General features: G+C 34.2%; 1 protein-coding gene across 1 annotated transcript; it reads right to left on the minus strand.

Annotated features, from left to right (window-relative positions):
- Positions 1-19: 19 nt before the first annotated feature.
- On the minus strand, positions 20-3,971 carry LOC110925217. The gene is made up of 6 exons (XM_022169184.1): positions 3,859-3,971; positions 3,236-3,330; positions 2,714-3,152; positions 1,662-2,598; positions 787-1,559; positions 20-293 (listed from the first exon to the last, which is right to left on the minus strand). Exons 1-6 carry the CDS (start codon positions 3,969-3,971, stop codon positions 20-22), a joined length of 2,631 nt encoding a protein of 876 aa, XP_022024876.1.
- Positions 3,972-12,963: the final 8,992 nt, after the last annotated feature.

Below are 12,963 nucleotides of genomic sequence, written 5' to 3' on the forward strand. Positions count from 1 at the left end.
CAATTTTATATATCCTTTCCTATTTGGCAGTTAAACACTTTACATAACCATCATGTTCCCTTTGAAGAGCTAGTCTGTCATACGATAATTCTTTCATTATCAATCGATTGTTCGACGATGAAACATAATTGTCCGGAACACTTGGCATATCATTAAAATTTCTCACTGTACTTCCATTGGTAAGTAGCAACTTTTCAATTTCAGATAGACAGATATTTTCAAGTTCTTCTTGTTGAAGATCCAAATCTAAAACAAATGTTGAAAAAAGTATTAGTTTTTTCCCAATAATAGAGCTATTGCATAATTTTAATGTAGTTGTATATAACTTTAATAAAATAATCACATTACCTGCAATACCAGTTATCTTTCGTTGCTGATACAAAATGTCTTCACATAACAGGGACTTCGTTTCTGACCAAAAAACACCAGGACGAGATATCGAATTTGACAGCAACAACATTACAAAAAAAAAAAGTCCTCAAGAAATCTCTGGTTGACCATGTGATAGCTTCTTTGACAGCATTAACATATTCTTTATCATCATCCAACAGTCCCCGTGCAAAACATGCATCTTTAAATGTTTGAAAAACCTGCCCATCAACTGTTTTTATATCTTCAAAACAGGTTGGTCCCTTAATATGATTCAGTAAAATCCTTAGGTAATAACAATCACCAAGTGATGGTGGGACATAATGTATCCTCCCAATTGATCCATACGGATGCTTTCTTCGATTCCACTTGCGATTTTTAGTATTCTATACATAATATCCCGGAAACTGAACATACCTCAATGTCCTGGCAAATTCATCGACTTTATTACAATTCATCCACTCTGTGAACATTGTCATTTTCACAGTTGGATTAGTAACAAAATCACACAAATTATCATGATCGTTATACACAATACTTTGACCATCTTCACAATGAAAAGGTAATACTTCAACAGCTGGAGATCTATAATGTATATCATACATGAATATTCTCCAAGCAGCTTCACAAGCAGAGATATATCTACAATCAAGGTATGCTTTTATCTCATCTACAGCTACATTCTGTTCCGTATCATTCTTGGTGCTATTGGCTTGAAAAACAGAAGCAGTGACTCTATCAGGCCCCTTATTAATATATTTAAACAAATATTTGATAGAACCTGACTGGTTGCACCATTCAATGTTAATGTGGCACTGATACTTTCTGAGCAGGAGAGCATTGTAAGGAACTACAAATCTATAATCAAGTGTCACACCATTCTTTACTACTGTATTACTTGTTTGACGACGATGATAGACAGGATATCCTTCAGAATCAACACAAGTCTCATCTACATATTTTTTGGGAAACTTTTTAGAACATTTTTGCTTAACCATACATGGACAAAGTGGGTTGTTTGTACCACATGGTCCATGAATCATAAATTGCTTGACAAGCTCATATAATTCAGGATCTCTTTCTTTATCTGGTATCTCAGCACTAATAACACGATCAATATCAGATGCAGTTGGAAATTTGCTTTCAGCACCCAAGAACAAACATATGTGAGCATGTGGGAGTCCACGCTTCTGAAATTCCACTGTTTACATAACTGAAATTTTTCAACAGTGAGCTGTTAGATAAATATAATTAGATGTTCAAAGTAAAAAATATAACTAAAGGGTACCTACTTGTATATCACCAAAGAATTTATCTTTCTTGAAATCTTTTATAAGATGATCCAATTTACACTTGAATAATCTAGAGATAATATCCGGTCTGTCTTTAGCATTAAGAGCTTTATCGTGCAAACACCTGTAAATCTCAGGCCAGTTTGGATTACAAGTCACCGTTATGAATAAATCGAGATATCCAACAGACTTGCAAATTGCCATAGCATCCAAGTAGTTTTGCATCATATATCTAGAACCACCAGTAAATGATGAAGGTAAAAGTATAGGTTTACCACAACTTGAGGCATTATTCTCTCCACTTTCAATAGTAGCATTCAAGTTCTTAAGACTTTGCGTTCTAAGTTTAGGTTGTTGTGTCCTTATATAATTCAACCTGGCAGATTCTATCATCGTGTATCCATCAACCAAAAACTGCTGAAATAGTTTTTTCGCATTAAGTAACAATGAAAACTGATTCTGTCCATCTTGAATTTTGTAACAAAAGAATTTTCTAATTGTAAGATTGGTTCTAAGTACCTCATTATCAATCGCAATCCCTCTATGTTTAATACCAATTCTATAACCATCTTCTGCATATGGGAAAATAAGTGGATATTGCAAAGCAAGGTAAGAGGGATGAAGCTCACTAATTCTTTGAAGACCACCAGACTTCTTTCTAACAACAATGTCCAGTTTATCAAATGCTCCATCAAAATCACCATTTATTAACGCAACAATTTCTGATGTTGTTTGCAAATTGTGAACTCTTCCATCCTTATCTCTTGTTCCAATAAGCTTCAAACTTACATCTTGAAACTCATTTTCTTGAAAACAATCTCTTACCATTCTGAAGGACTGGACAAGACGATTGCAAGAATCCAACATATCTTTAAGACCCTTGATGGTTGTACTATCAAGCTGATTGTTTCTTGTAGTTTTGAATTCTATATGAGAACTGCCAGAAATATAAAATGTTAAAATTTACATTCATTTCAAATGATAATGAATGTAAATATACTGAGAAGCAAAATATATATTCATAAATGCCACAATTATCATAAAGAAATTACCTTACAGCTTTTTGACGATTTACCACTTCGTTTTGTGAATCATATATGTAAACCTGTGAGAATTTGGGTTCTTCCCCATCGTCCGGAAGTAGACTACCCATTCGATGATAATTCTGACCTTGTAGTCTAAATACATAAGAACCTTTACCTCTCTGATAACTTTTGTCAACCTTCCCATCAAGAGATGTGAAGGAAAACATCATGTTATATGCTCGAATATTATCCATGAAATTGCGAGACTGTGAGGTATGACTTTTATATAAATGACGTAGTAATGGAGGAGGTGTAAGAGGTGATGGTAGCTCAACATCTCCATTTGAACAACAAAGAGAATAGGATGTTTTCTTATGTTTTTGATTTCCCCTAAGCATTTCATCTTCCCATAACATTGCATCACATTTAGAACACACAAAGATGGCATCTCCATGATCAATATAATCTATAGACTTAGCAACTTTATAAGTCAACATAAGTTATCTACATATTGAAAACTTAACAAGAATTTACATTCGTATCTTATACCTTTAGAAATTCCATGAATCTTCTTAACCACAGAATCTGCTAACATCTCTTCACTCATTGGTAATTCAATTTTAGATATTCCACCTATATTGAAGCTTGTAAAATAAGACATATATAACAATTCATAAAAACTAAGATTAAACAAATATTTTGTTTCCAAAAATTTAAAACATACAATTTGTAATATCTGATAATGGAGTCCTCTCAACAAAATAGGATGTTTGCTTAGTACTTCCAAAAGGAGTGTGATGTACATTCCTTGATGAGATTTTTCTTGATGAATCTTATAAGACAAAAGTATATAAAATAAATGAACAAAACTACAATTCATAATTAAATTAGAAAAAAATATCTGCAGTAAGTTTACCTTTTTTTTTGTAGATGAGTGACACACATTACTACTAATATCTGGGGTAGCATAAGTAGGAAGGTGATACGCATTCCTTCTTTCGACATTGGTGGTTGAAGCTTGTAAAATAGAACATATGTAAGGATTCCAAAAACATAACATACACATACATATTTCTTTTAAATTTTGTTTGCAAAACTATAACACATACCACTTGAAGTATTTGAAAATGGAATCCTTTCAACAGAATCAGATGTTGATGCAGGATGACAACCTCTGTTGTTGAAGAACATACTTCCTTTTTTCTCTTTCTTCAGCACACCTTTGACGTTCACTTGCTTGAAGGTTAACTTCATACTTACTTGAAATTGTGCTATCTGTATCCATAATTTAAAATACTTGAATGAAGAAGATTGTTGACCACTCGAGAAAAGAACTTTGAAAGTATTGTGAAAATTATTTGAAATTACCAAAAATTATCTGCAGTAAGTATACCTTTTACTTCTGTAGATGAATGAAACAAATTACTACTAATATTTAGAGTGGCATAACCAGGAAGATGATACACATTCCTTCTTTCAACATTGGTGGTTGAAACTTGTAAAATAGAACATATGTAAGGATCCCAAAAACATAAAATATACATACATATTTCTTTTAAATTTTGTTTGCAAAACTATAACACATACCACTTGAAGTATTTAAAAATGGAATCCTTTCAACAAAATCAGATGTTGATGTAGGATGACAACCTGTGTTGTTTCTCTTTTGTTGAAGAACATACTTCCTTTTTTCCGTTTCTTCAGCACAGCTTTGACGTTGACTTGCTTGAAGGAGCACTTCATATTTACTTGAAATTGTGTTATCTGTATCCAAAACATATCTGCAGTAAGTATACCTTTTACTTCTGTAGATGGGTGAAACAAATTACTACTAATATTTGGAGTAGCATAAGCAGGAAAATGATACACATTCCTTTTTTCAACATTGGTTGTTGAAACTTGTAAAATACGAAACATGTGTAAGGATTCCCAAAACATAACATATAAATATGTATTTCTTGTAAAATTTTGTTTGCAAACCTATAAGACATACCACTTGCAGTGTTTAATAATGAATTCTTTTAAAAGAATCGGATGTTGATGTACTATGAGAATCACTGTTGTTTCGCTTTTGTTGCAGAACACGCTTCCTTTTTTTCCTTGCTTCAGCACAGACTTGACTTTGACTTGCTTGAAAGAACAGTTCATACTTGAAATTCTATTATCTGCATCCATAATTTCAAATATCTGAATGAAGAAGAGTGTTGAGCACTCAAGAAAAAGACTTTCAAAGTATTTTGAAAATGGTTTGAATTATTTGAAAATGATTTGAATTATTTGAAAATGACAACTGTATTATTAGGGGGTAAAATGTAACTTCCTTATCTCAATGGCGGTTTACCTTTTTACATAGAGGCAGATAGAAACATAATTTACCTTTTTAACAACTCTCCAAATCCCCTTTACAAAATTGTTTGTCTAATCTCATAAAAAGTGCTTCAAGTTTTAATCACCGATGTCCATTTCAATATTGAATCACTGCACTTGAATACTTCTTACTTTTGACATCATCAACAACTTCGATCAAAGTATAATAATATTTATTAAAATTTGTATATACATTAGTTTCATATGCACATGATTAACAACTGTTATGAAGACTGTTCTCAATGTATTGCATGTTTTAGATGATATATCAATTTAATTTTACAAGCTTTTTTTTTTTATTTTTTATAATGTTTCCGATTTGAAGTTTTCTTTGATATAGTGTTACATTTGGATTCTTGAAAGCAATCGATAAGGTATATTTTGTTGTTTATCTTACTTGATATTAAAGAATATGATTAAATGACAAATCTTTTATTTATGGACTTGCAGAAAAAAAAAGTTATTGACAGTGGTACTCGATTCTACAGTTTTTAGAGGAATCTTTATTTATTGATATACTCTAGATAAATCGATAAATATTAAATGCGTTATTTGAATGACATAGATATGTTAAACATTGTTGGTTCATATTTGTTATCACAGTCTTTATAAATAATGAACTATCTGATAAAATACATTGTCTCATTTTTTCTTTGATTTTTAACCAGAAACATCATATCTTGGAAGATGTCTTTTTATAAATATTTGGATTCTCTTAATTCCAAAATCTTGGTAAGATTATTACATTAAAACCATTTTCTACAGTTTTATTGTTAACAATTAATTCACATATAACAGTTGCCAATACTTAAATACTTGAACTCAACAAATAATACCACAAAACTCTGCAAACAATCATTTACTTAAAGAAGTTCCTGGTAACGTTGGCGTTATAGAGTGTGTAAACGGTATGAGATGGGATTACCGATTCTCAAAACATAATGGAAGTTTTGCTCTAAAAGAAGGATGGTCCTCAGTTGTCTTTGACCTTTCATTGAAAGAAGGATGTCTGTTGGTATTTAAAAAAACTGCACCATACACATATCTGCTGACACCTTTTGAAAAAGTTCATCATTATCCAACAAAACTCCCAATGATTTCTATGTTCACATCAATATCGTTTGAGAGGAACTTTGGATGTATGGATTCATTCTCCCATAGTTTTACTGATGTTTGTAAGGACGTGTTGGTAAGTTTTGGTATTTTAATCCAATACTTTAATGTTACTATAGTAATTAGTGATATAGTTGTTAATTTTACTGTACCTTTGTTGATTTCATAATTTTATATCTTTTTGTTCAGCTAATACCCAAGGAGTTAGTTAACGTCAGTATTGGAGTTGGTAAACATAAAGAGACATTTAAGATCTATGTGAATCAGTGGGACTCTTTTGATGTAGTACTTCAACGTGATCCTCTTCGAAATTGTTACTTTATAACTGATGGATGGGAAAAGGTTGTACACTATATGGGTATGCAAACAGGAATTGTACTTGTTTTAAGATACATAGTGGATTACATCTTTCTGCTTACTGCCTTTGATTTGAATGGATGTGAGATTGTTGCACGCAAATCCAATGACAGTCCGATAGACGATACTTCCTCACCCAATTTAGAAGTTTCTCCAATTACCGAGGATCTGGATCACCAGTCGGATGTTGAAGAATCCAATGACACAGATTCTGGTAGTGATTATGTTGTATCGAATGAATCATCCGATGATATCGACGATGCAGATTTTGATGCCGCTGTCTCAGATTATGAAGTTGATCCTGATGTATACCCCTAACAATTCGTATGGTACTGCAGCAAACATTTTGTAAGTTTATTCTGTTAATATATTATTCCTCATTCTTTGGATGTTAAATGTTTGTGACGATTAAGCTGTTTTTTTGTTACTTTCCTTAAATACATTATTTATTTCTTATTAATTATTGGTATTTTATATTTATTTTTAAGCGTCTGAATGTGAAAGTAGCGTCTTTATCAAGGATTCATTGAACATTGAAGATGACAGTTGAAAATCTGAATGGAGTTGACACTGTAATTGACTTTCGACGGGAGAAGCATGGCAAGGGATTTAGATACGCGGCTTGTCAATTCACCAAGAAGTTCACGAATCCCAATGGTATCTACAGAAATATGAGATGCAAATTTGTCTACTCTGAAGAAAAAGCCAAGCTGATCTTAAAGAAAGTCTACAGATAGTTGTGGTTGTTGGTATTATCTCATTTGAGATAAATTATGGGATGGTGATGTATCAAACTTCTATATTTTGAAAACTTATGACTTACGAATATTTAAATTATATTCATCTATGCTTATCAAACTTAAACCTTTGTTGTACATTCTCCATATATTTTAATTGGCTCTTCATGATACATTACAACTTGAATTATACTCTGTACATTTATGGGCAGTCATCGATACTTAAAAGGCTTCAACAAATTTATGGGCAATCATTGACACTTAAAAGACTTCAACAAATTTATGGGTGATCATTGTCATAACTTCACTTGAATTAACCTCTGACTACAAAGAAATTTATGCACTCAACCTCTATTTAGATACCGTTTGACAAACCAAAAGCTCTGTGAAACAGAAAATATGTTCAAGTAGTCTGTTGTTCCAAACAACCTCTGCTGATAAACACAAAGACTATTATAGAAAATAACCTCTGCTGATAAACACAACCTTTGCTGCTGAATATGAATACAAAAGCATCATAAAGCTAACATCTGCTGTTACTTAACAGATGATACAATCTTTAAACATCTGAAACATCTGCTGTTGAAACAAAGGTCTGCCAAACATAACATCTGCTGATCATTCCACAATATAGGTTGCTAACATCTGCTGTGCCTTAACAGATGATACAGTTCAACAGAGGATTTCAAACATCTGTTTACACACGCATCATGATGAACATCTGCTGATAAACACCGAGACGGTTCAACCAAAGGTCTGCCAAAGAGAACCTTTGCTATGGACTAACAGATGATGCAGTTCAACAGAGAATGTTTAACAACAGTGCTTTAACAGACCATGATCAACAGATGATAAGGTCTGTTGAAGCGAACACTGCTCAACAGATTCTAACAGTTTTCCTACTAACCAATTCACTAAAGCAGTACTTAGTCACTAAAAATAATATTCAAAGTGTAGCAATTACATAACATACCATTAATCGAATCAACATGGGGAGCAGTCAATCATGGAAGCAACATAATTTTCATCATAGACACTGAAATATCATAAAACTGTGAATGAATATACCCAATCCGAAATTGTTACCCATTTTCATAAATCTAACAACCATCATCGAAGCTGTAACAAAATCTAAACACTGTTACATAAGAAAAACTGATACATAAATACTAATGTTGAATCCGCTGTAGATGCTAAACCATTGCTGTTACTGACCAGTGGTTTTCCTTTGGTTGATCAGGCCTTAGGTACATAAGTGCTTGTCTTTAACAGGGCTTTGTCTTCAACAGTTGATAGGTCTCATCAGTCTTTAAGTCCATCAGTCTTTATAAGGAGCAGTGGTTAGTTATAACAGTCCATAGCATGATCAGCTGTTATAACCACTCCATAACCCTTTGAGAGGAAGCAAGTGTCCGTCTATTCAATTGAGAGGAATCATTGCATTACATCCCTGTTGAAAAACAGAATCAATAAATTTAGGGAAAATGGGTTTAAAAGACGATAACCCAACAGTGGAGGATCTCATTCTACAGCTCCGATAAATTCAATGGTATTCTCAAATAATGGTTCCTAGATGTTTGAAGACCGAAAAAGACCGACAAATGTCCACAGTGCTGCTTCTTTGGACATTTGTCGGTCTTCAAAAATCTAGGAAGCATTATTTGAGAAAACCCTTGAATTTATCGAAGCTGTAGAATGAGATCCTCAACTGTTGGGTTATCATCTTTCAACCCCATTTTCCCTAAATTTATCAATTCTGTTTTTCAGACCTCCCAAAGCCACCTATCCGCCTCCAAATAGATCGAGACAGCTTGAAGCATAACTTGGACTTGCTGTCATTCCACCAGTTCAGTATTTAATCCCAATATACCAACTCAATACAAATAACAAATATTTGGTGTGATATAACTGTAAATAACTCAGGAAACATATTTGAAACCAAAAATATGGATTATAGAGATCTATGAATGAAACATGTGTGAATAAACCAACAAAACAGATTGTGAAAAACAAAAACTACAAACATATCAAAATCAATCTACTCGTAATCACATGGTACACCAATGCAAGCATCTGAATAAACAATAACAAATCAAAGACAAAATCAAAAGGTACAAACATATCAAACAAATTTCATAGAATCACGAAAGAAATTAGGTCACGGATTGTTACCAGATTTAGCGAGAGAAGAATCGATGGAAGCATTGGAAAGATGACGATTTGAAGAAACTTCAATCTGGAAAAGATGTAACAAAGCTCAAGAAATAACGAAGAAGAAGAAGAAGAAGAAGAACTGATTACAAAGTATATTAACAATTAGCAAAAGAATAACAATTACCTGATTTATTTTAAACACATATAGATCTATTTTTAAACACAAACAGACATTACCTCTTCATCAATAAAGTTGAGATCTATTTGATGTTATGATTACATTTCGAAGTTCGGCCAACGAACTCAAGACTTCCACACCAAATAACAAATCCAACATGATCTACCTGAAGAACATTTAGCATACAAACCTTCAGTTTGTGATAAAATAAAAAAATCAAAAAATATCTATTTTTAAACTACCTTCAGCTCTACATAATATTCAAATCGATGGTAAAACATGATGAATCAAGAATACACACATATACATCTATTTTTAAACACAAATAGACATTACCTCTTCATCAATCAAGTTGAAATCCATTTTATAACCTTGATTACATTCCGAAGTTCGGCCAACGAAATCAAGACTTCCACACCATATAACAAATCCAACAAGATCTACCTGAAGAACATTTAGCATACAAACCTTCAGTTTGTGATAAAAAGAAAAAATCAAAAAATATCTATTTTTAAACTACCTTCAGCTCTGCATAATATTCAAATCGATGGTAAAACATGATGAATCAAGAATACACATATACATCTATTTTTAAACACAAACAGGCATTACATCTTCATCAATAAAGTTGAAATCCATTTTATAACCTTGATTACATTCCGTAGTTCGGCCAACGAACTCAAGACTTCCACACCATATAACAAATCCAGCAAGATCTACCTAAAGAACATTTAGCATACAAACCTTCAGTTTGTGATAAAAAGAAAAATGTAACACCCCGTATTTCTGAAAGTCAAAGTCAAAGTCAAGATTGAAGTCAAAGGAAGAAAAGATCGCTAATTGCGATCTGTCTCTTTCCTTGCTCAATCCCTGTTTGACTTTTTTACTGTAGTTAGTCTATTTATTTTTATGTTTTTACATTAGTTGTATTATGTGGAGTAATTAATTACAATCGAATTAATCGAAGTTTATTCATCGATGCAAACCACTTTACGACTGTGAATGATAGGAAGTAACAATGCGATAAAGTCAATTAATCAGTAATCGAACTAATCTAATCATCATCGAACTCGAAACTCGAATTGTGCAACTTTGGTATTATTGTTATACGTGTGTGTGTGTGTGCCTTATGTGTTACTTGTGCATGTTTACTTCATGTTATGTGTGGTAATCAATCAAAACTCGACTCGAAACCAAAACCCAATCGAACTCAATTGAAATCGAATTATCATAATTGGTGGAGAAGAGACAGTGCAAGATATAGATGATTGTATGTTAGATATAGTGGTTGGGATTAAAAGTAATTTGAATAGGAAACTCTATCGTACTCGCATCGTCCTTAATCGAAATCGAAATATCAAAAATCGTCGCACCGAACGCTTGAATCGTGCAGCTGAACGATCAGGCTACCAGCCGATCGAACAGCCAGCCGATCGAACTGCTGTCCGATTGGACAGGCTGTCCGATCGGCCAACACTTTCCTCATTTGGCATCCTATAAATACCCCTTGTCACTCTCAAACTTTCTACTTTTGGAAACCTCTGTCCGACCAGCTCGTGCTTCCCTCTTTTTCTCAGATTTCTCTCGATTCCGGTAAGATTTCATCTTAAATCTTGTACTTTCTTGATCTAGACGCACTCCTACACCTTTCTATCTTTCAAATCTTAACTTTTAACCGTGAAATCACCAAGATTCAAGTGTTCTAGGATGATGTCATCATGGTGTTCTTGAAGAACTTCATGTTTTGGCCTCAATCCACCAAGAATAACTTGGATCTAGCCGATTTCCACATAAACAAACAAAGATCTTTCATGGATCTAAACATTTACATGATGGAAAGGATTGAAAGATGGTTTTCCAACTTTCTTTCAACTCTTTTACACTCAGTGCCTTCAAATCGATAGAAACGGAGCTTGTGCCGACTTGCTAATCATTCCGGTGGTTGCATGACTCAAGATCCGGATTCTATCCACGAGATTCACCGATTTCGGGTTAAACGTTAAACTCTGTCCCGAACAGTTCACCGGCCGCATTTGGGTGATTCCGGTCCGATCAAGAGAACCAAGTAAAGAAGAGTTTTCTATTGTTCAACTCGCTCTCAAAATATCTCAATAAAAAGACAAATCAGAACAGCCAAGTGTTAGATGAACAGGCCGACCAGGTCAGGATGCTGACCGATCGGACTGCTGTCCGAACGGACAGCCAGCCGATCGGACAGTCAGCTGAACGACGGGCCAGCCGATCGGCTAACACATGGCCCTACACTTAATAAATTTTGAAGACTAGTATTGAACGAACAGCTGTTCGATCGGACTACCGTCCGACCGGGTTACTCTTCGGATCATGAGATACTATAATTCAACACTTAGTCGACTTTCAACATGTTCAATGCACTAGGAGTGCCACCCGATCGAACAGCCGTCCGATCAGGTGACACTCTGCTGAGAACTTGTCTTGTTAGAAGTACCTAACCGATCGGGCTGCCGGCCGATCGAACGACCGTTCGATCGACCGACCTGAAAGGTAAAGATACTTCAATATTTTCTAATGCTACAACGAAAACTTCAAAAGTCAAACCATCATACACAAACACATCCTTCTCAAAGGAAGAAACAATCCACTCGAACAGCCATCTGATCGGCCTACCGACCGACCGGACAGCTGTCCGAACGGACTGCCAACCGAACTGTCAGTGTCACGACCCCCGACCCACCCTGGACGGAATCGGGAGCCGCGAGCAGCCAAGTGGTACCGGTGGTTATTTTTGAAAAACATTGCAGCAGAAATTTCATCAGGACCGTGAGTTAGGAAAAATATCAGAGTTTAGAAAACACCGGATTTTATTTAAATAGATGAAATAAATTCATGTTTTACAAAGGTAGCTTTTAATATAGATAAATTTGATTATATAAAACAATATTTCTTAATTTGATTTAATTAATAAAATAAGCCACTTCTTGAAGTCTGATGTACTGCAAAGTACATATGTTTATAGTGTATATTTCGGTCAGTTTTCAGTCGTTTAGAGTCTAGTTTAGGTAGAACTGCGATACTGCTGACGTTAAGCTTTGATTTCAGGTCCCGTAGCTTAAAGTGTTGAAAAACGAGCAAAACCGAGCAGTTTGGAAGAAAATCGGGATTCGTACGCGCGTCGGGAAGAGCCGGAAGCTGATAAGAATAAAAAAATATATACTGGAGGCTCCGCGTGACGCGACCCCCCTAGGCGTCACGCGAGGGGTATGAAATCCGGAGAAAATTAGGGTTTTGTTGGATTGAAGAAAAAGAAACCGAACACAACTCTGAATACGAATCAAGAAACCCTAGGACGAATTTCGGAGGTGATTTTGAGCATTCTGGAGTATTTTGCCGAA

The sequence above is a fragment of the Helianthus annuus genome, chromosome 17 (assembly GCF_002127325.2).
Source record: "Helianthus annuus cultivar XRQ/B chromosome 17, HanXRQr2.0-SUNRISE, whole genome shotgun sequence".
Lineage (NCBI taxonomy): Eukaryota > Viridiplantae > Streptophyta > Magnoliopsida > Asterales > Asteraceae > Helianthus > Helianthus annuus.

Coding starts and splice junctions, on each gene's coding strand:
- LOC110925217 (XM_022169184.1), bottom strand. CDS start 3,971: ATGGATACAGATAGCACAATTTCAAGTAAGTATGAAGTTAACCTTCAA. Junction 2,599..2,713: donor AATCGTCAAAAAGCTGTAAG/GTAATTTCTTTA, acceptor TATTTCTGGCAG/TTCTCATATAGAATTCAAAA. Junction 1,560..1,661: donor AATTCTTTGGTGATATACAA/GTAGGTACCCTT, acceptor GTGGAATTTCAG/AAGCGTGGACTCCCACATGC.